This window comes from Cyprinodon variegatus, unplaced genomic scaffold, assembly GCF_000732505.1.
Source record: "Cyprinodon variegatus isolate N-32 unplaced genomic scaffold, C_variegatus-1.0 Scaffold14, whole genome shotgun sequence".
In the NCBI taxonomy this organism is placed as follows: Eukaryota; Metazoa; Chordata; class Actinopteri; order Cyprinodontiformes; family Cyprinodontidae; genus Cyprinodon; species Cyprinodon variegatus.
Window position 1 is genome coordinate 75,322 of NW_015150467.1, and position 23,821 is coordinate 99,142.

A 23,821-nucleotide genomic window follows, 5' to 3' on the forward strand; every position below is an offset into this window, starting at 1 on the left:
ATCATGTCATATACTAATAGATCAGTATCACCTGTTAAAGAGACCTTCAGAATGATTTTTAACATGAAAAAGCTAACTTTTATTCCTGCTAAAACATGCTTGCTGTATGTTTCGCCAAAGAGTTCAAACTTCTTTCAAGGAGCCATTTGACAAGTGTAAAAAAAGAAGCCATCTTTGTCTTCTTCATCAGAAACTTAAATTAAAAGAGGCTCTTATAAAAAAAAAAAAAAAGAGTTTAGATTTTAAACAGGAGTTGGATTCAGAACCTAAAAACTAAAGACTTCATTTAGATTCATGATCTGAGAAATTAATCTTATTAGCAATCTTTATCTCATGGAATCAGGAGTTAAAGCAGGCTGGTATGTAAGCTAGAGACCCATTTTACTGGATAGTAACATTTACAAAATGTTTATAACAATGTGTTTATGTTGGCTGTAATTACATAAGGAAAACTATGGAATGCCTGTCCAGGTAACTACAATTATAAATGTCCAAACCAAGTAAAAGCTAAAAAAAGACAAGAAGCTGCTACATTCTCGATATTTTACATGTGAGTTTCTATAGGTTAAACTATTATCCATAAAGTTCCTGTTAATTTGGTGGAATGTCTGAAGCTAAGTGTCTAAAACAAACTGAAAGAGGAAGTGATGTTATCAGGAATTCTGACTGTTTACCTGAAAACAGTTTTGTAGATAACGTAAATGTTTTTGTTTAATTGAAAAATCCTGATTCATTGATAAATGTAAGACATATCCAACCTATTCAACTTGACCGTCATCTAATGAAGAACAAGGCTATAATTTTTATTTTAAAAACCATTAGATGTATGAGTGTGCTTTCTTTATGTTCCAAAAGACATGTCATAAGCAATTTCTTTATCTCTGACCCTGTTAATGGTGGCCGTTTTTGACAGATGAAGAGTGATGACATCACAGAACACCCTGCCGAGCCCCTCCTGCGCTCCTGCGTCAGCACAGCAAGTATGAAGGTCAAGAACATGAAGAAGTAGGTGCTCTCAGTTGCTACTATTAGGGAGTATTTCACTGGCCTGAATAAAGCGTTTCTATTCAGGCCAGTGAAACGATGGCCTGTGTTCTAAAGAAAGGTGCCTCTCACACTGATGGGTCAGTGTGAATCTTAAATGCCACCCTCACACATAAACCTGACCTCTCTTCCTCCTTTTCTTTGCTTTGCTTTGCTTCATCACAGTGTCAGCGTGTCTTGAATGTTGATGAGTTGCTGTTCTGTGTGTTCTAGGCTAACGTTCCCAAGAGGTCACTTCCCCAGATTGGCAGAGTGTGCCCATTTCCACTATGAGACTGTTGATTTTGGCAACATTCAGGTGAGCTCTAAAAATACTTGGCAGAGAGTTATTAGCTTCCAGAACGCTGCATATGGAGAGTATTTATTGTGTTGAGGGAGAATCAATATCCTTGTTTGGGTTTTCTGGACAATCGTTACAGCAATTTCCCTCATACACTTCACAGGTCATGTAAGAAACATAAAACAGGTAGTTATGCTTTGGCATTGCTGGATGACAGATTTAAAGTTGTAGGGAAATCATATTTAAATGTCCAATCATTCTGGCTTAAACATGTATATAAATATACTCTTTATCAGACAATATTATCCCAAAATTTAGTAAATTTCTCTATAAAAAAAAAAAAAAATCCTATCTTAAAATCTGTGTTTTTTTTTTGGTTATCTTATGCAGGCCAGTTAGCTATACGTCAGCCTGAACACCTAAATTCGGCCAATCATATATCAAAGGTCATCTGTCCATTACATTTTTTGGGTCATAGCATCTTGATTCATATGTCGCAGCTAATATACACAACGGTTGAAATAAGAATAATTTACTTTACCATTGAGTTATGTCCCAGTGTTCACGAAAATGCAGATCTGTGTCTTATAGCTGACAGAACTGGCAGTGTTGTGAGGCAAGGGCTCAAACATGTACGGCTGTAAGCCTTCTACACCAAACCAAGCTTCTGCCGACCTCTTCCACAACATCTTCGTCCCCACTTTCCTCCACTAAATAAAAAATCTATGACAGAGGAGACTCATCCACATCCTCCGACACAAAAATCTCTCCTCTTGCATGTTTCCGCTGTCCATAGCGTTCCTTGACAGCGTCGTTTCTAAGTCACCAATTTAGTGATACTTGGTCCAAATGGAATTTCCCATTGGGAACCTACTAGCTCTAAGTTGGTAACTGGTTAGCAAGATTCTCCCGAGACACCGGCCACAATAACACTTGTTTGCAAACCTTCCGCCACAACATCGCCACCCTCTTGATAAACGACCGATCACATTCACTTTATTTACTTTATTTAAAGTTCTGCACCACTTGGGAGAATTCGGAAATGCATCGGTTGGAACGGCCGCTTCCCTACGACTTTTAAAGTACAGCTAGGTGAAATGGGTGATGTCACTGTTAAAGAGGCTTTGTTTACTTCTAGTGTGACTAAGAGATGTGTGTACAAGAATTTACTAGAAGGATTGTATCTTGATGGTTACTGGATACATAGCTCACATTTTGGATCATCTCTAAACTGTTTAGATGACTTATCTACAGACTCTGCTATTGTTAATTTTTTTTCTCAACTTTTACCAGTGGGTTGCTCAAACTTGTGTTAAGTTTTGCTGCCAACAGCCTGGATTAGAAGACAACATAATCTTATTTCTGGTCCAGAGAATGATCATTTATTGTGGAGTAGCAAAAATGAACGACTGCTGTCAGGAACCCCAGTACACTTTAAACATTGGTTTCAGCATACATCATGATTTGCTTTTTGACCATTTAGATCTAGAAGTATGTTTTAATGACTTACTTTAATAAAACACCAGGTTTTGGTTCTTTAAAGCAGGAAATTCTATTCAAGCCAAGTGATAAATATGATAAATCCATCCATCCATCCATCCATCCATCCATCCATCCATCCATCCATCCATCCATCCATCCATCCATCCATCCATCCATCCATCTTGGCTTGACTTGTTCTGGAACTCTAAGTCTGAAAATTACTACAGTAGACGGATGACCTGGATTTTCCCCACCTTTTTACACAATTTGGCAACCCAAAAGTCCACAATGATCAATTAACACGGAGGAGGCACAAAATACACCAATGGCCATAAGTAAACATACAGACCACCATGCTAAAAGTAGTTATTGTTTATGTGCATCAGATAACCATCTGGCAACACAAAACATTAGCTGATGTCAGCCGATTCTATTAAATCAAGCAGTGAAAAAATAAAAGACCACTTTCTCTAATCCAGAGACACATTTTATTGCTAATATTAGCCCAAATTTGATCTGTGTCCTCATAATAACTTTAATAGCGGACATCAGATCTGTCTGGTTAAATCCTTGAGTGAAAACATGGACTGATTGTATGGGTGAAATGGAAGTTTTGCACATGGCTGATGTCAATGGAACAAATTTTTGGGAGGAACACGCTGATGCATGCCTATGCATCCATGCTGCTAGACTTAAGATGTTTGAGTCCAGATTTGTGGTCTTTCAACACTGCAGTGAATTACAGGGAGACTGATCCTACCACAGTGTTTAGAAAGTCCTCCGTAGAATCTCTGAAAACATTTCCCCTCCTTTGAACTTCATAAATCAGTTTCTAAAAACACATTATATAAATTCAAATGAGGAGACTTTTTCTGATTGATTTTGTCTTGGGACAATATTTTATGGACTGATGCCCAAGCTTGGTGTTTCTACTGATAACATTGTACCTCTTTTGCAACATGCTTTCTTGGTTACCACGTTCTCTCATTTGTCTGTTGCATTTTTATGGGCACCCCTTTCAATTTTGCAATTTTATAAATACTAAAACCTTTCTCAAAGGGATTTTTTTAAATAACAGCACACAGTAGATGTGACAATGTTTAAGAAAGGGCAGTGCTAAGGAGAGTTTTCAGGTCTTTATATTTGTTCACTTATGTGCTAAAGGCTTCATTAACTAACTTGTAGTTTGGTTTGATCACCAGTAGAGTGCATCACTAATCTCTGCACAACTGTAAGGTGCTACCCTAGCTTAGCACAGCCTCAGTGGTGCATGTGATGCTCAAGGAGCTGAATCCTTGCATGCCGCATTTATGGGCTGTCTTGCAGGAGGCTAAATCGTAAACATTTTCACTCTCTGCGGCAAAATTATCCACAGCAGCTGCCATTGCTGTTGCATCTGCTGTTTTTAAACTGAATTAAAAGAGAACAGAAACAGAAGCATTATTTGTTGGGGACACTAATATTAAAGGCAGAACTGCATAGGAAGTTCAATGTTCTGCGCAATCGGGGGTTTCTTTAACTAAAGAACATGTTTATTTTTCTGGTTTTCCCTATTCATGCATAAGGCTGCATGTGCATTCACAATAGTCTTAACAGCAAAGACGAAGCAGTGATCAGGTCTCATGTGTCCTGCCTGCAGAACAGCACAAGGGCAGCAGACATCCTCCACCACATTTGTCTCCAGATTAGCGCCAGTCTCGCCTTGATAAGACATCAGTTAGAATTGGAGGGTTGTCTGTCTGTCTCATATTGCTGTATGATGGATGAGAATATGCATCTGTGTGTCCCAGATGAACCCATTTATAGGCAAACCTCCTTTTGTCGCTGGAGTGAGGAGATCGGTTAAGAGGGGGGAGGGGGATGGAGTACAGGAGAGGGAGGAGGGGTAAAAAGGGAGGCAGAGGCAGGGGCGTTAAGATACTCAGAGGGAAGCATCCGTGTCTCATATTTTCTGCTTTCTATAGCTCACTGGTGCATGGGGGTCCAAAGCTCTGCAAATAAGTGTCTGCATGCAGCGCGGTGGGACAGTAAACAGGCGAGTCAGGAGCAGCATTTAAACCCTTTTACTCTCAGCCAAGATTTTTTTTTCTTCCTTTTTTTTGAGGAGCGTGCTGTAGTCCCGCACACAAAGAAGAACCACTTACTTCATCCGCAGATGGATATCTGAGATGCTCTAGTGGGAGGTAACATGAATAGGGCCCCTGGCTATGCATTTATTGTTTAGTGAATAAATAACATAATGCAGGTTTGTTTATGGGAAACTGATGGGATACTTTATTTTATTTTAAAAGCATGTGTGCACTGTGATTGAAAAAAAAAACACAAAATTTTTTTTGGCTGATTTTGGATAATTTATCAAGGCTTCTTTTTATCTGCCATCCTCTCTATGGTAACTGGATCTTTGACCCTTTGACTGTACCATACCTTAAATAGCTTTGTAGTTCAGAGTCATAATTAAAGACAAATATCCTTTCAGTGAACAGCATTTTCCCCATAACGGCTCATTTAAAAATAATTTTCTCAGTCTGTGGTCTTCATCAGTTTGGTGAAACTAGGTCGGCTCATGTTGTGTAACAGTGTATCTGGATGAGCTGCAAACAGTTATAAATAACCAAAACTTCCTCAGAGTGAAGGCCTCTGAAGTCTCCACCAACATCTTTGATCTCTCGTTGTGTTGAAATCCTATTATCTGCAAGCTCATAGAAAAAAATATATATATCATGCATATAAAGGATAGAGGATAAAATAATATAGATCTTATAGTTTTTACATCTTGTTTTATGACTAGACACTTTTTGTATCCCAGGTTTGAAACAGAGCGTTTTTTGCATCATGCTCATCTATTATTTATACACCATCCTAAATCCAGGCTCCTCTGTTTCTCCTTCCTCTCGTTTTTTTTCTACATAGTTGGCCTTGGCAGAGGGGCAAAACGAAGGACCAAAACCTGGTCTGGATAGCAAAGAACTTGTTTTTTTGGTCCAGATCACTTGCCAGGTAATGTCACCTCAGTATAAGCAATATTTATGGATTTTCAGCTTAACATCCTTTACATCTTCCTTTAAAATCTCAGTCGGAGAGCCCTTTTTTTTAGTAATCTTTCAGCATCTAGTATTTACTTTTCGTTGTGTCCATCAGGGTCGAAACTGGCTGGTGAAAAGATCTTATGAGGACTTCCGGGTCTTGGACAAACACTTGCACTTGTGTATCTATGACCGTCGTTACTCCCATCTCACCGAACTGCCAAGATACGACACCTTAAAGGACACTGTTGAGGTATGGTAATGTTGGACCACCTCCATATAAAATGCCTTGCAAAAACTTTTTCGTCATCGTACAACCATAACCTTGCTTTTTGTCATTTTGGTGGTGTGTGGTGTAACCAATATCTATATTTTAGTTAACCTCCACATCACAATATTTTGCTCTATGAAAGACACCAAAGTTTAGGGTTTTAAAATGACTGGTGAGAATTAAGTACCATTTAAGTACATTTGTAGAGTCTAATATATATGCTGCTTATGTGACATTATGTATTATGTTTGGACTTTATTGAAATTTGCCTTTTTTGTCTCTCTTCAGTTAGTCGCCACAATGCTGAATAACTACCTGTCCCGCTTTTCTGCCATCGCGGACAACAAAATCAACTGTGGACCAGTATTAACATGGATGGAGGTAGTATATATTTAAGGCTGGGATTCTCATTTATAATGTAAACCCTAACTTGAGATACTGAAGTGACAGGTGTTTAATTGTAGCGAGCAAATTTACAGATTTTAGATGAACTGATGGAAAAATAGGTTATGGTTGAAATGTAATGGATAAGAATAAAATTTGTTATCGCTTGCTGGTAGCATAATCCTTAAGTGTGGGTTTTCACATCCCTGTTAAAGGCGGGGTTTGTGTAATATCAGTAATCCAGGAAGGGGGTTTGCCATGGCTTAAGTGGATAAACAGTAGTGGTGCAGAAAAATGTAGGTGCATGCAGCTTTTCCTATCCAATATGAAGTGGAAGTCTAATGATCAGTTACACAATGAGAGATGCCTCTTGCACGAACTGTAAGCATGCACGGCTTAATTAATCTGGCATATCTGGAGAAAAATGTCTTAGTTAAGTATTTACATATTTAATTTCGTACAAATTTATTTTATAGCTCCAGGTTTTTCATACTCCGAACCACCAGAAGCCTGAACAATATTTTTGCTGAATGACATTTCTTTTTCTCTGCCTTCATCGCAGCAGCTACAGAAATAAAGTGGTTGTAAGGTGTTTACATCCATTCATTATTAGGGGCCTTTAAATTTTTTTTCTTTTCTTTTTTAGGTGGGTTGAAAATTCAATGCATGACTTTAAGAGAGTTTCTGACGGAAAAAGTTGAAATTATTGTGGATTTTCTCTTATTCATGCAAACTCCTTATAATAGCCAGCTCCATCATTCCAAAACAAACTTGTTTGGCTCATTTTCCTGTTGGATCATCAAATTATGTCCAAGTTTAATTGTAAAGCTGTTGATATAAGCTAATGTAGTATATTCTGAATATAGTCCTATTTTATTAGCCCACTCACTTGTAATGCTGTAGTACCACTGTAATCAAACCAAAGCTTGACACTTTCTTCGGTTTTAAAGCCTCTTGGAAAAACCTCCTCCTTTGTTAAATAGCTTAATCTTTGTCTTTCCAAACGTTATTCAGAAGCTATTTGATATACCTGTTAGTGCAGAATATGTTGTTTTTTTCCCCAAGAGACTAGTATTGATTTAAGATAGAGATCTTAAATTAGTTTACCTTTGTATATTAATAATTTTAGAGGTTTCTGGGCTGTTCTCTCACACCAATCACTCTTCTTTGTGTAGAATTTATTTTAGCTGTGTAAAACTAGACTAAATTGTTGTGTCTTTTTCTATAGTACATTAGCAGAGACACTTATAACTGGTTTTGAGTTAAATGAGTTTTTGTTAAACTCTTGGAATGGCTTTTCCAAACCCCAAAACAAAGTCCTATTGAAAATATTTGATGGTGATTAAATGCTGGGTCAGTACCAGAAAGAAAGTTATCTAACTTTAACATTTGGAGTTTCCTCAGAATAAATGGGTAGCATCTTGTTCAGTTTTCCAAACCTTGCAGTTAACTACATACTAACTGAATGCTTTAACACAGGACGTATTCTGGAACTGCAGTTTGATTTGCTGAAATTATGTCAAACAGTTGAAAATCATTATTGTTGTATCTAATTTTGAAAATCATTCATAATTTGTTTTCACAGATACAAATAGATTAGTGCAATCGATTAACCTGTGTCACTTCGTATTAACAGCGAAACCCCCTCAAACGTTATTAGTTACAAAAACAAAACAGGATGTTTTATGATTTTATTGTTCTCTGCTCCTCCTATGCTTTGTCTCCTAATAAATCGTGACCAACTCCCACTCCCAGCTTTAGCCAACATGTATCTGCTGTTTTTATTTTTAGATCGACAACAAGGGGAACCATCTGCTGGTTTCTGAAGAAGCTTCGATCAATGTCCCAGCCATTGCTGCCGCCCACGTCACCAAACGCTACACTGCTCAGGCCACAGATGAGCTAACCTTTGAGGTAAATGCTGCAGTAGAAGATGTACTTAGTCTTCAATCAGTATATCAACCATATTTCTATACTATGTTTTTTCAACGTTTTGTGGAGATGAGCTTCTTAAAAATGCATTGTCTGACTTAGGTGGGAGATATTGTGTCTGTCATCGACATGCCTCCTAAAGAAGACACAGGCTGGTGGAGGGGGAAGCATGGCTTTCAGGTAAACCTGCTCTACACACTTTATACTGAATTCTAAGTAATCTCAATAAATATAAAGGCAAAACTTTTGGTTTTCCTCTAATTTTTTGTGAGATGAACTCAAAAACCTACAACTTTTTTCAACACATGCTCCACTTGTGGAGCACAATATTGTGCATTTAGAAAAAGTTTTAGATCTTTGAATTAATCTTATAAAAATGGGAGCAAAACCAAAAGTGTTGCCTTTATATTTTTGTTGAGTGTATACTTTGCCTTATTGGATACACAGTACACTAACGGTGTATACATTATTTAGTCTAATTTGCCAAATGATTGTAAATGAGAATACAATAAAATCCATATACCTCATTTAAATGAACCTGTCAGAAGAATGTTTCTTTTGTTTCCCCTTTAAAGTATGATTTTTTTTTTAATAAAAGCTGTTAAAAATGTTTTAATTTTATAATATAATTATAAAATTAAAGCTTTTATTTTGAAAAACATCTCACCTTAAAGGGAAAGTAAGATGTTTTCTTAATCTCCTAATCCAAATGGATAATGTTGATCTTTCAAAGTGGAGCTCAAAGATGCTTTCCAAATTTCAAGCCTTAATTTTGCCAATGGAGGTAAACCAGACATAAATCAGATTATAAATTATATTGAGCTAATTATTACTCATCATCATCATTACTTATAAATAGTGTTGCACCAGTATCGGGTGGGGCCCTAATCCAGCACTAAAATGGTCGTATCGGTATTGGAAGGTACCAACAAATAGGGTGCCGATACCATTTTTAGAGCCAAAAGTTTATTCAACTATTTTAGGCATTTTACATCCAAGTACTATGCAGTTCTTCATATATACACACACAAATCAGTTTCAAACAGATGGCATCGGTATGGTATCGGTATCGACCAACACTGCACAGCCAGGTATCGGGTATCAGTATCGGGCCAAAAAAATGGCATTGGCGCAACACTACTTATAAATGTGATAGATCATAGCATAGATAGATCACATTATCAATCAAAATATTGCATTTATAATAAAATATTTATTCTATTAGTAATAATAAGAATGCCCCCTCTTCAAAAATAACTCATGTTATTCTATAAATATAAGTTCTCAGTCATCTTCTGAAAAGGAAAAAGCATTAATGAAAACATAATGTTGGGCATTGATGATCCCACAGATCACCTTAGAAAATAAATACCTTTTTCATGGGTTCATGCTTAAAGAAGCTTATTCAAAACAACCTGTCAGAGCTTTGGTAGTCGTTTGTTCTCATTATTCTAAAGACAACATCAACATTTATTCTCAAGTTCTAGAGTTTCATCAGATGAAACCAGAAACTCAAGAGTTTGACTCTATCAAGCAGTATGTGAAGCTGTCAGACTGCGGATCTTTTTTTGCATCTTCACAACATTCTGCTAAAATACTTGCTCTGTATTTGCTTCCTCAGTCTCTTTTTGTCCTTGCAGGTTGGTTTCTTCCCCTGTGATTGTGTGGAGCTGATAAACGAAAAGATCCCTCCCAGTGTTCAGAACTCAGTACCAAAGCCAGGTACTACTTAGTGTGCGTACGTGCTTGTTGAACTATCATAGAGGACCTAAACTACATCAAATGTAATAGTTTTTAAAGATGCTTTTGTGCTTGTGTGTTGAATCAGTGTGCAAGAAACATGGAAAGCTTGTAACCTTCCTGAGGTCATTTATGAAGTCTCGGCCGCCACCACAGAAGCTGCGTCAGCGTGGAATCCTCAAAGAGCGAGTGTTTGGCTGCGACCTGGGAGAGCATCTCCACAACTCAGGACACGATGGTGAAACATTGGATTTCATTCTTTTTTTTTTTTTTTATTGTGTTGTGAATGTATTGTAAATTACTCTAAAATAAGATCTGCTTAGAGGTAACACAAAGTAAGCCAAAGATTCTGTTAATAGAAATCTGATTCTCATGAAATCATAGCCAGCTATACTGAAACGAAATGAAATGAAATGGCGGTTATTGGATTAGAATCATGTTCATCTTCTATCCCTTTGTTTCATTTCCTTCAGGACTCTCTGGCTGTTCAAATAAAGCTTGCTTTTTGCAGTTGAAGCAGATATCTTAAAAATTTTATGTCTTTATATCATTAGAATTTAATTCAAATTACCAGCACCAGTCCAGAGCTTTATGAAAGTTTTGAGAAATGTGATTAATAATTTAAGGCACATTTGGGTGCTAGTATTTACAGTCTAACTTTGTTTTTGTTATTGGAATTCAACTTATGTCCTTTTTTTTTTTTTAAATACCAAAAAAGGAGCATATCTTCTTGTAAAACAGATCAGCCCTCCATTAATAGAAAATAGCCGTAGTTTCAGATGGCATTAGGATTGTCAGAAGGGCATCTTGTTTTGTGATCCAGGCCTCAGCACCAAAGAGAATGTGCTCCACCATGATCAAAAACCTCAGACTGCTGAGCATCTGCACTGGTTAAATGGTGCGGTGACTGGATTTGCTTCTTAAATATGGTGCATTTCTTAATTTTCATCTTACTTTAATGTTTCAAATCAAAGAAAAACCTTAATACAGACAAAAAATGTATTTGTTAAATACACAAAAACATACACATATGAAGATACTTCTCCATTCTGACTTGCTCTAAGGTTTCATATAATGTCTCTCTGCTGTGAGCTTATAACTGAAGTAGATTCTTTATTGTTCACAAAACCTAGTTTATTTCAAACCATAAAATATTTTAATAACGCTTCTTCCTGTCTGGTTTGGCATGCCTTTTTCCAAAATTTGCCAAATTAATTAGCTTCTTTCTAACTTGGTATCATTACCACTGCTTTAAAAAATAAATGTTAAATTGTGAAGTATTGAATTTGTCAATGCCAGTTGTACCCTCATTTTATACAGGCAGACTTTTATTTATTACTGGTGTATAGACATATATTTACACAAACATACAGCCAGACAGACATTATAAATTAATGTTTTTTTGTTTCCTGTAGTCCCACAGGTTGTTAAGAGTTGCGCTGAATTTATTGAGAAAAATGGAGTCGTGGATGGCATCTACAGACTCTCAGGGATCTCCTCCAACATACAAAAACTACGGTTTGTTCCTTCCCTGTAATTCATGATATACATTCAGATTCAAAGAGATAACAATACAAGTCCATTGTTAGGTAGGCAGATTTCCTCACCTGCTGAACATTTTATAGATGAAAGAGCCAAAGCATGATTGGAAGGCATTATGTGTGTGTGAATAGCACAGCTTAGTATAGTAAGCTTTTATTTTATTAAGAAAAGAGATTTAAATGTGGTTGAACAACATAAATTAAAACGACAGCATGATATGAGAATAAGATAAATCTAAGGGTGCTCCATATGTAAGTGGTGCTGCTGAAGAATTTTCTCTAGTAGACCAAATGTTTTATTTATGGATAAATAAGAACGAAATCAATGAAAAAGTGGTCGTTAATAAACACGCAATGATTGACCTGAGATGGATAGGTATTAGTTGCTTAAGCAAAGGACTTGTCAGTAAAGCCTCTAGAATCAATTAAGATAAAGTCATTAATATAATTTTAAACACCATTCTGCTTTAAAAAAAATTATTTACTTTGTGAAGCCAGAGAAAATCTTTTCTTATTCAACTTTCCTCCAAAAAAAAAAAAGGAAATATTACATATAATAAAAAGTCTATCTAGTATTTCATACTCAGATTGGTTAAAACCCTGTCTATTTGTTTGTTCTAACATCTCATTTTGCTTTCCCCATATCTAGGCACGAGTTTGACTCTGAGCAGATCCCAGATCTGACCAGAGACGTTTTCAGACAGGACATCCACTCAGTGGGCTCCCTGTGCAAGCTCTACTTTAGAGAACTGCCCAACCCCCTGCTCACCTACCAGCTCTACGAACGATTCTCAGTAAGCATCAACGGATATGACTATAAAAATTCAATGGAAGCTGATATAGGATTCAGTCAGACTTTCTGACCTTTCAGTGATATACATAAAAGACAAAGGCAGTTCATATTTTCTTGTGAAACCAAAAGAAAATCCTGAATATGAAAGGGAGCAATAGAGTAGATATTAATGCAACCCCCCTCTGCCTGACTATTAGGCTTGCATGTGTGATGTGTGCTTTGTCCTCTGTGTCGTCACAGGAAGCTGTGTCTGCAGCTACAGAAGAGGAGAGGCTGGTAAAAATCCACAATGTCATTCAGCAGCTGCCTCCTCCTCATTACAGGTCAGATTCATAGCTCACTGCTGCACCCTGCTGTCACAAAAGTGAATGTGTATCAGTCACTGTATCAATCTGTATCATTTTGGTCAAAGTTAACTGTTGTTGTACTTTATCTATTTTTTTTTCTTCTTTCTCAGTCAGAAATGTCAACATATTTTATTTGGATTTAATGTGATAGAAAAAAATGAAAAGTGGTTATTTGTGAAATGAAAGCACAGTTTATTCAAAGTTATTCACTTTGATACACCAAAAAGCAGCAACCAACTGCATGTAGAAGTTGTGAAATTTGTAAATAGAATCAACTTGTATGTCACTTACTGTAAGTGAAGTAACACTAAATGCCTTAAATGTTTGATAGAGAACAATAGTGAACAATCTTAACCATAAGAATTGATTTATATCCAAAGGACTCTGGAGTACCTCATGAGGCACCTGTCCCGTCTGGCCACCTTTAGCTCTGTCACCAACATGCACACTAAAAACCTTGCAATCGTCTGGGCACCGAACCTCCTCAGGTGATTATCTTGGCCACAGCACTGTCAGAGATTAGCATTTGTTTTTAGCTCTTCTGTCACATCCAACTAGGGCACATCTCAGTGGTCCTAAAGAGCTGAAATAGGTCTCACTGTGCTCTGTTTCAGGTCCAGACAGATTGAGTCGGCCTGCTTTAGTGGCACAGCAGCCTTCATGGAAGTGCGAATCCAGTCGGTGGTGGTGGAGTTCATTCTCAACAACACAGAGTCCCTTTTCAGCTCCAAACTTAATGCTATTATAAGAGAAAGCACTGGTAGGTTATTCTGAAGGAGTAAAACGTGGTTAAAAAAGATGACTGAGAGTATATTTATTCATCTACTAATTTGTTTATAATCATCTTAGGTAACAACACTTTATCAAGACCAAAGTCTCTGATGGTTTGCTCCCCGTCCACCAAGCTGCTGTCTTTAGAGGAGGCACAGGCTCGGAATCAGACTCAGCTTGGGTCTCCGGCTACAACTCCCTCCCTCAACCCCAGTGACTACATTGAGGTCGGAGAAGGGCCCGAAGCTCTCCTGGGCAAATTTCACACTGTCATCGAACTGCCGACAGAGAGGTAGAGATTAAGACTTTCCAAAAAAAAAAAATGAATAACTTTTCAAAACTGTTTCTTTTTCTTTTTTTTTTATTGTGAGGTAAACAAAAACTACACTCATGAGAATACAGAGTGACATAAAGGTGACAACCACCGGCAGCATGAACAAATAAAAGCCAATGTAATAATATATAAGGGGTAGAAAGATCTAAGTAAATCTAAACAATGTATGTATTAAATATATATCTGCAAAATCTCTTGTATTCAATTCAGTTAAGCAAATTGTGCAAAATAGAAATAAAAAAATACAAATCCTATCAGATTTATAGTCCCCACATTGCAGATATATTAGAATCTCTCTTTAAATTACAGCCAATAATACAGTAACAGAAAAAAAACCTTTAGATAAATCAAACATTACCAACACATATCTGACTCAATGACCATTTAAAAAACTATTTTTACTAGTTTCAGACAGAACTATTCACATACTTGTATTATATTAAACCGCACTTCTATTATATTTCTTCTATATATTCATCACTGTTTGGTGCCAAGTACGCATTTAGAATAGAGCTAGGGGAAGGAGACCGACATAAAGAGGCAACAGAGAGTAAACAAGAAATACATAAGAACTCAAAAAATTCAACCAAAAACAAATAGAATAACTCAGAATGGAAATTAAACCAATGAAAACTCAAAAAGAAAACGAAGGCAGATCCAAAACATGACATTATCTTCGTAAGCCAACCAGTGTTATATTTCCTTATAAATCTAAGCGCTTTTTCATTTTATAGTGACATTCATAGACAAAGACAGCTTGTAATGGCTGCTGCTTCCTGCCTGTGACATTAGACCTGCTCCCTGTTCAGTTGTTGACAGGAAGCTTTGGATGAAGGACAGAGAGCTGCTCAGGTGAAGCCCAAATAATTGTTATATTTCAACATATGAAGAAGGGGAGAAATCTATTCTGTACATTCTCTCTGAACAGGGCAGTAGCTCTTTTCATCACCGTGCAAGCAAAATAAATTGTCAGGAGCTTTGTGAATTCCCAAATTCTGGAAATTTAAATTGAAGTACATGTATCAATTTCGTTGTATTATATTAGATATTTTGACCCAAAGAAACTACATTTAGGGCCAAACCTATCACTGTCAAAAAGACCGACAGGGGGCACTTAAGTGTCCAAAGTATTAATGAATTTAGAACCTTTTTTTGATTGAAAAAAATGGAAAACAAAAAAAGACTAGTTCCTTTCATATTGTCATATTATTTATGAAATTTGTTTTAAAAAGGTGAACTTTTGGTAAAAAAATTTATTCTAAGTAATTTTTAGATATGTATGCACTTGGCTCTTAAAAATCAACACAACCAGGTTAAAACTGCTGGATATTTTAATGTAAACAATAAAACCAAGATATACTGAAAACCTTTCCGACATGTGGGACACTTAGGGAGAAATGTACAGGTTTTGTAAGGTGCAACAAAAGCACATTTCACATTGTGTACATTTGGTAATGACTTTCTTTTCTGTACTCTCTATTGAGGATTTAACTGATAAAACTAAATGATTTTAAACCTTTCCACAAATAATGGCCTTAGTTATAAGACCAACTTTACTTTAGTTTCTATGTTTTGTGATTAACTACAACCTTATAAATTGTGATTAACTTATGGTTTAAAAGTGTTTTTTTTTTTTCTTACATTTTAAGAGAGCTGTTTTCACTTTTAAAACCTTCATTTTTTCAGTGGGAAGCGGTCTCTTGTGAAGTCAAAGAAGTCTCCAGTGGGGAACTGGCTGTCCTTTTTCCACCTTGGCAAGTCCCATTCAGTGTCCAAGCGTAAACTGAAGCGACACCCCAGTGAACCTAATGAGATAAAAAGCATAGCACTGCCAGGTCAGTTTCCTGTGGAGCTTATTTTCCTTTTTGAATGTGTCATGGACATTGTGAAATTCATTTTGAACAATTTCTGCTTAAACGATTGTAGGAGGACGAGGTGATAGTGGCACAATGCGCTCGACTAAGAGTGAAGAATCACTTACTTCTTTACAAAATTTAGGTGATCTTTCTTTAAAATTAATAAAGCTTTTGCAAAATTCTTATTGGTTTACATATATATACATATATTTTTTTCTAGACCTAATGACATTTATATTTTTCATTTTCCAACCCAGAGCCTCCAAGTTACCGCCCCCTCAGACCTCGTTCAACCAGTGAGGCTATTTCTGCCACCAGCAGGGATGACCTGCACAACTCAAGAGGAAAAGAGGACCGCCAAGCTCACCAGCCAAACGAGAGCAAACGCAGTTCTGACAGAGGCCGCAGAGCTGTTACCCCTAACCACTCCGAGGACGATCTTGACCTCTCCCCACCGGCTGCAGGCATCTCATCCCTGGACTTCGACCCCATGTCTTTTCAGTGCAGCCAGACTCCTGCAATGCAACACGGCAGAGATGGGAACAGGTGGAGGAAAGGTGTGGGGTGTTCTGGTGAATCGGAGCCTGCATCTTCTCAGAACAACTTTGGCTGCACGCATTCTCCAGATGTCAGCCCAGCATTGTGCAAAAGTGGGAAAAAAGTTAGCTTGAAGCATCTCTCCCCCAAAGTGAGGAAGAAATCATTAAAATTGTTGGCAGATGTTCAGACTCCCGTGCCATCTTCCTCTCCCAACGAGGGTAAGTGGGAGGCTGCAGTGGCAGATGGAAAGGAGCCAAGAGCCACGTTTCAGCACAGCAGCCCTATCAACACAGCAAGTCAGGCATCAGCTGCAACTGACCTCAGTCAGACTGCACAGAACCTCCCTGATCCAGGTCAGTTCCCCTTTAAACTTGAACTGTACTGTACCTTTCCATAGTACATTTCACATTTTATACTGTTACAGTTTAAAAAACCAGATTTAACATCTGAAACATTAGCTGATTTATCTGAAAAATGTGATGTGTATTTGTCTATAGCCCCTTGTCCCCCAATACTGCTAATAAAAAGCCATTAGTATCCTGCAAGTATAATTCCAGCTGTGCTGTTCAGGCCTTAGATATTAGAAAATATTAGGATGAGTTTTATAGAAGTTTAAAGCAGATCTAGGATTTAAGATATTTGAGGCTTTAAGCATTTAAGCATACAGAGTACTCATCAATTATTCGAAACTGAAAAGAGTGAGGCACAAATGCCAGATCTGTTGAAGCTGTTAATGAATAACATTATTCAGGAAAACTGTCACACGGCTGGTCAAAAGTAACACTTACAAAGCTGCGAGTATCCACACAAAAAAGGGCTGGTTATATTCCTGCAGCAGTGTGTAGCAGAGAGCTTGTCGCAGGTATGACTCAGATATTTTTGATCTATGCTCAATTTTGAAGGGTGGTCTGCGCTTTGTTATTACACTCCACAACGCAAAAGGGATAATCACGAAGTAGCTGTGGGTCTAGATACGGCCGAGGCGGTAAGGAAGTGGAAAAAACGCAAGGGGCAAGTTTGTGCGACAACGGAGGGACATGAGGGCAAAAAAGAGCGGGGATCAGGTGGAAAAAGGGTCCCAGGGTTCTCACGCTCCTCCCTCGTATAACTGGTCCATCATCACAACTTATTTTCCACAATGGCGATCATACAAACAAAACAAGCCGGTACGGTACCAAACAGGAAATATGGATAGTGTAGAGTGGATGTTGAATTGACCAATCAGAGGCCTCATATCTGTGGCACTGTCTGCGGTCATCTACAATTTTTGGGAGATGCACCACAGTGTCTGCGGAAGGTGGGGGGGCATATCTGCATTAACTGCTAAACACACGCAGAAGACCTGGTTACTGAGCATAAACCAGCCTTAAGGTGAGACTGCATGGTTGCAGCTGTTAGCGTCTACTCCTCAGCTTCCCTAGCCTTGAGGAAGAGTTTTGTGAGTGAGAAAGAGGAAAAAGCAATTGTTGAACCAAAAAAAGTCTATATAAGTGTGTCAGAAACCTTGTAGTTAACTTAAAACTTGTCTCTTGATTTTAAATGACTGACAAAAGTTCATCTTTCAGCAAGACAACAACTCTAAATGTAGTTCAACCATAGCTACAATAAAATAGTAGATTTAGATTAAAGCATATTAATGATTTAGAATGGCCCATCCAGAATGCATACTTAATTTCAACCGAGCATCTTAAATAAGTATTAAAATTGCTGTTCACAGATTCGTCCATTTAACTAGGCCTGTCACGATAACAAATTTTGCAGAAAGATTATTTGTCTCAAAAATTATTGCGATAAACGATAATATTGTTTGAAGACCTTTTTACACTGATTTAATGGAAATGACGTAATAATGCATGCATATTCCTGCCAAAGATAAACACACTTTATTTTCAACAGAACACTTAACACTGGAACTGGTTAACAAAATAAAACGAGAAATAAAAATTAAATGGACTCTCAGTCTCTGTTAACTTAAAATACACTTGAATAAAAACTAAATACAAGATAAAACCACAGTAAAAATAAAAACGTATATACAAAATATCACGTTGGTAATATGTATGTTTTCTGGGGAATTCATGCTGTCTATCAAATGTGTGCAACATTTTTCGAAATGCCGGCTTTTCAACAATATTAAATGGAAGCATCTCTTTAGCAATTAGATGAACTATGCTGTCTGTGAGCGCGCGCCACTTTGTGCCGACCTTTTTGTATGTTGCCTGTCGATAAATTGCTTCAGTGATGGTGGACTGTCGCAAACTTGAAGACGCAGATGGGCCACCGCTTGTACTTTTTGTTTCCAGCTGGAGAAACTTTGCTGGGTGGTTGTGCTTAAGGTGCATGTGTAGGTTGGTTGTATTGCTGCTCTTAGTTGCTACTGTTTTATGACGAATGCGACATACTGGCTCACATAGGTTCAGCGGTTCGCCTCTGTCATTTGGTTTGAATCCGAAATACTCCACCACTGCGGCTGTTGCGCTCGGCTTTCAAACCAGTTCCATTTCGAGCTTTTTCCTCCAACATAAGATGTGGGTTGTTTTTTACCTCGCTAACTCCTCACGGGGCTCTAAAGCTGCAGAAGTACAAAATGATGCACGCTGACTACCTGATGCGATAGTCCACTCCTCCTCCCTCCTCAAAAATGAGGAAGGGGAGGGGTCAGTGGATAGCACCGGAGCTAAGCCTTTTCATCCAGCGTCATCAATAGGAGAAAAACACAGGCAGAGACGATATAGCCGATAAATTAAATGACGTGGATAATTTTTATTAATCGTGCGATTAATTCATTTATTGATTATCGCGACAGGCCTAATCATTCAACTTGACTGAGTTTGAACTATTTTACAATCAGGAATGGACCATGTTTTAATTTGGTAGAAACATATCCTAAAAGACTCATAGGGGAATTGCAGTAAAAGTATTGACCATGGGGTTAGAAAACAAATACACACCGCACAGATTTTTACAGGTAAAATAATTAAAAATGTTTATGATTGTCATTCTGCACAATGTTTGCTGTTTAGGTAAGGGCAAAATGTGAAATGTTTTTAGTACTATCAATAATTATACAAGACACATTTTTATATATAAGTAAAAAAAAATCTGTATATATATATAAAATCAGTAAGTATGTAACAATTAATGCCCTCTGTAGTTTCTTATGAAAGCTTTTGTGTCTTGTCCCATCATGTGTTACCATAGCTTTGTTTGTCCTGTCATACTGTAGCGTTGTTTGTCTTATCCCTCCCCAGGAACAGATAGACTTATGAGTTCAGTCTCTGTTCTCCCTCCTCACCCCCCCTCGATGAGTGCTGCACGCAAGTTGGCCTTGGCCCTGGCTGAGTCTGCCCATCAGGCAAGCAACGCATCCCACAGAAGAAGTCATGCACATAACCACAGACTGCAGCGACCCTCTGTTCTCGACCTCAAAGCCCATCCTCAAGAGTACCGTGGCCCTCGTGGGAGCTCAGGGTCCCAGTGGCAAACAGCTGGGGAGACTCATCGCTCTCCTAATCCTGTCCAGTTCTCCTCTTCACACATCTGCTCAGAACGGTTTCAGGTAGGCGAAAGCCAGGAAAGTGTGTGCAATTTTACCCCTAATGTCAGCCCCCTCGGGTCAGGGAGCTTGGATGAAGGCAGCGCTGAGGGGAAGGAGCAAAGGGAGGAAAGAGAGACAGAGTTCAAACAAGAACAGCACACTTACCAGAGTGTTGGAGTTTCCACACCCTGTCAGCCTTTCTGCTCGGCAAGGAGCCCAACAGCTTCTCCTGTGTATGCCAACACCGACTCTGTGGATGCTTTTAATTTCAGATCTGTCCTGGCAGAGCCTTTGATGCCTGCATCTATCAAAGAGGTCTTTCCACGCCAATTGCAGACCTCTTCAGCCCATCACTATAGCCCAGAGGAGGACAGTCCTCCCGGGTTTAGTGAGGATGCCTTTAGTAATCACCATCATCATCCACAGTACCATCACCGGCCATTGCATTTGGGTCAAACACCTGCACCACCCTATCCTCGACCCAGCGCTCTGCCACCTCACCTCTCTGGACATAAAGGCCTGTACAGGCAGTCATCTGATAGCCACTACAGCTCCTTAGGTCTGAGGCAACCTCTGTCACCCCAGTACAGGCGCTACCGGGGTGATTTGCGCAAGCAACATGGTCAATGGCAGAGCTCAGAGGACAGAGTGGCAAGAAACCCTGCCATCCGGAGGGCACACTCCTTCCATGCCCCACAGATAAGTCATTATGAGCTTGCTAACACAGAAATCCTGCCTGTTGACGCCATGTTTTACGTAGAGCAAAAGAGAAGCCCTGAGTTACCCTATCAAGGACTAATCCAGGCTGGCCTCAACCCTGTACGGACACAGTTTCAGAACCTACTGCCAGAACACCAATACCATGCCGGTTCAAACGCGGAAAATCCAAGATCTCATTACTTTGATCCCCGTCGGCAAAGTGGTATCCATCGTCAACAGACATTCAGTGTTCACTCCACAAGAGAAGGTGAGCCGTCAGAATACTACAACTACTCTCCTCGCCATATCCCCCCTGTGAATAGGGAGCTCTACATAAAAAGCAGAGACACTGTGGTTTATGAAGCTAGAGATGCAGAGGTTTTTGAAAGGGTCATATATCAACCAGTTCAACAGGAGACACATAAGGGGACGTACCACTCTGTGTCTCCCTGTGAGACTCCAGACTCACCAAGGGACATAATGCACACGAGGAGTAAGTCAGACCCTGGAAACGGCAACCTTCTCTCTGCCCACAACATGGAAGGTGAAACGGCTGTAACTACATCCCCGACCTCACCCGGAATGAGTTCCCAGCAAGGATTCCCTGAGGTCTCCAGTCAACGTCGTAGCCACCGGTCTGGTGCCGAATTTGGCCCAGTGAGACGGATTCATATTAAAGAGGACTACTCGCAGCAACCACTTCTCCGAAAAGTCCCCTCCCTGCCTGACAGAGGCTGCCCTAACCTGAAAAACATTGAACTCACTCACAGGTGCCAAGCAAGAGGCTACGGACAGGATGAGTCATTGCTGGCTGGTGCTGAAAATCCCAGCATCCTGAGAAGACCGATGCGCTCACAGAGCACCAGAGAACATCGTCACTACTATCATTACCCATCAAAATCTCCCCTGGATCCTGGACAGATGGAACCCTTCCCTGCCCAGTTCAACAGACGGACTCAGAGCACTAAAGTCAAGCCCACACAATATGACCACATGGAGGGGTATTACGCAGCACCAAGATCTAAATCCACAAGATCCGGAAAATCTGCCAGAGGATATTTACCTGGACAGAGCTGCATGTCTCCCCGAGGGCAGAGACTGCTGTCCAATGTTCTGGTTCATGAAGGTTTTTATCACCCTGCTCTAAGATCAGAGGGTGGGGGTTTATAAGTGATCTCAGTCCACTGCTTATTCATCTACTTTGTTGTTGGGTCCAAAGGACACCTGCACTTTATCCTCAGCCAGACCAACAGACCAAGTTTTGCTTTACTCTATGGAGCTGCTAAATATGAAATGAGGCTTATAGTATGGACTTTGCTGTTGGAAAACGTTTTAAGGGAATAAACCTATTGTTTTAACACTGAAAATGTGGAAATAGGTGTAAGAAGCATGTATGAAAAAAATACTTTTCTATGTTTCGATTGCATAACAAGGGATAACAAGGTAAATTTGTGTTTTAATATGATTTTTAAGTTTAGGAAAGTGTAGATAACTTATTTTAAAATGTATTATACTGACAGAAGGGGATATATTTACTGGCACCCATGATAAAGATGTGAAAAAAACTTCAAATGAATTCAGACTTTATTGCAGAAGCATAAATTAGTGACATCACAGCAAAAGAAGAGAAGGAGAAGAGGACATCAAATAACGAAGCATGTGCCACCTGTGCATAGGATTGAATTTCTACAAAATTCCCTTAATTTACTAACATTTCGAAACACATATTTTTCAAAAAGCAGCATATGTGTTGGTTAGGAGACAGGGCAAGAGCAGCTTTAAAGAAAATCTTCACAGAGTGCTGCCTTAAAGGCACCATTTTTATGTTTTTTATAACATCCATTAGAAACTATGAATTCTAGACTGTTTTTGAGAGGCCCCCCAGGAAAAAAGTTTTTTGTCATACTATCATAAATGCAGCCATGCGGAGATGTCCTAATTCTTTCATGACTATTACTGAAAATCTATCCTTTGGTGAGAGGTGGGCCTAAGATCTGGCTTTAACATCAAACTGGCTAGGTGAGTCTGAAGTAAATAAAGCATGAACACATGAGAAAGAAAATAATCTTCCCTGATGACTAGGATAGAGGATCTGTGAGGCTGTAGTCCTGCTTCTGTTTTAATGGTCATGTGAACCTCAAAGTGTCGGCCTGCCTTCAAAATCTAGAAATGTACTATGACTCATTCCAGCTGTGATGCACAAAGCACACATTAATCTCCTTCCAGACTATTTAGAAGGTTTTAAACATAAAAAAGAGCCTTGAAATAAATGTGTGTCAAAAAAAGGTGAAGCATCTTTACACATTTTATTGTAAAGCTTTTTAACCATACTTGTCAGGGATGCCAATAAATGTGGCCAGTACCGTATAGGAGTAACACACATATAACATGTGGCCAATGTACTGTATATTTTTTTTTTCTATTCTACAGTCTGCTCAGACTTCAACAAGCACTTTTGAGGATAACTGTGGATGAAACATATTGTCTTAACATGGTGTAGATGGAGACATAAAGCTTATATTTTTTCTGTGAGAAGCAGCTTGCTCAGAATCATTGTTAAATAGCACTTTTCGGGGGGAAAAATCTAAAGATAACCTCATGCTTTCTAACTCTTCAGGGGTCGCTCACAAGCTCTTCTTGTTAAATGATATCCAAGCCGTGAGTGCTGTATGGTTTCTGTTAAAGTCGAAGCTACTGTGGCTAAATATGCTGGATTTAAGGCAAATCAACTCATGCTCTTAGATAATAAAAAGTGTATTTTATATGGCATTGTGGTTTTGTCATAAAATAAAGAAATACTTCCTCTTTATAAACTTTTAACCATGTGGTGTTTTACATGAAAATATTTTTTTAGTTCATTTTATCATAAACTTTGACCATTGGCTATTTCAACATGTAAATGAAGACATTCTGTTAGGACAAGTTACAAGTTATTTTAGTGAGAAATAAGAAAAATAAAGATATGCTGTCTGTTATAACAGTCCATTGAACTTGTTAAATGTGTGCTTAAGTTTGTTTGAAAAAATATCTGTAAGGTTGGGCGATATGAGGAATATGTTATATGATATCTTTGGGCTATATAACGATACACGATATATACAGTATAAAAGTATGATCAAATAACCTTGAAAGCCAAATGTTTTTAGCCACATAGTGCCTATAGTTGCATCGGTATTTGTCAAATTAACATATTTTTTTCTTTGAAAAATTTATTGCAAATTTAAAATTTATTTAAAATTTAAACGA

General features: G+C 38.4%; 1 protein-coding gene across 2 annotated transcripts in view; it reads left to right on the forward strand.

Annotated features, from left to right (window-relative positions):
• Positions 1-23,603, forward strand: part of LOC107090408 (rho GTPase-activating protein 32-like) — a 36,170-nt gene extending 12,567 nt beyond the window's left edge. The window contains exons 4-22 of one of the 2 annotated variants that reach the window (XM_015383775.1): positions 914-1,005; positions 1,258-1,342; positions 5,717-5,803; positions 5,945-6,082; positions 6,389-6,481; positions 8,276-8,398; positions 8,519-8,596; positions 10,057-10,138; positions 10,245-10,394; positions 11,572-11,674; positions 12,347-12,491; positions 12,731-12,813; positions 13,218-13,325; positions 13,452-13,597; positions 13,687-13,900; positions 15,629-15,777; positions 15,869-15,940; positions 16,056-16,691; positions 19,590-23,603. In XM_015383775.1, coding sequence (XP_015239261.1) covers positions 914-1,005; positions 1,258-1,342; positions 5,717-5,803; positions 5,945-6,082; positions 6,389-6,481; positions 8,276-8,398; positions 8,519-8,596; positions 10,057-10,138; positions 10,245-10,394; positions 11,572-11,674; positions 12,347-12,491; positions 12,731-12,813; positions 13,218-13,325; positions 13,452-13,597; positions 13,687-13,900; positions 15,629-15,777; positions 15,869-15,940; positions 16,056-16,691; positions 19,590-21,745 — 4,740 coding nt within the window. In that variant the 3' untranslated portion in view covers positions 21,746-23,603. Of the gene's footprint in view, positions 1-913; positions 1,006-1,257; positions 1,343-4,738; positions 4,990-5,716; positions 5,804-5,944; positions 6,083-6,388; positions 6,482-8,275; positions 8,399-8,518; positions 8,597-10,056; positions 10,139-10,244; positions 10,395-11,571; positions 11,675-12,346; positions 12,492-12,730; positions 12,814-13,217; positions 13,326-13,451; positions 13,598-13,686; positions 13,901-15,628; positions 15,778-15,868; positions 15,941-16,055; positions 16,692-19,589 lie in introns of those variants that run through there. The other variant, XM_015383784.1, reaches the window with a different exon arrangement.
• The last annotated feature ends 218 nt before the right edge of the window (positions 23,604-23,821 follow it).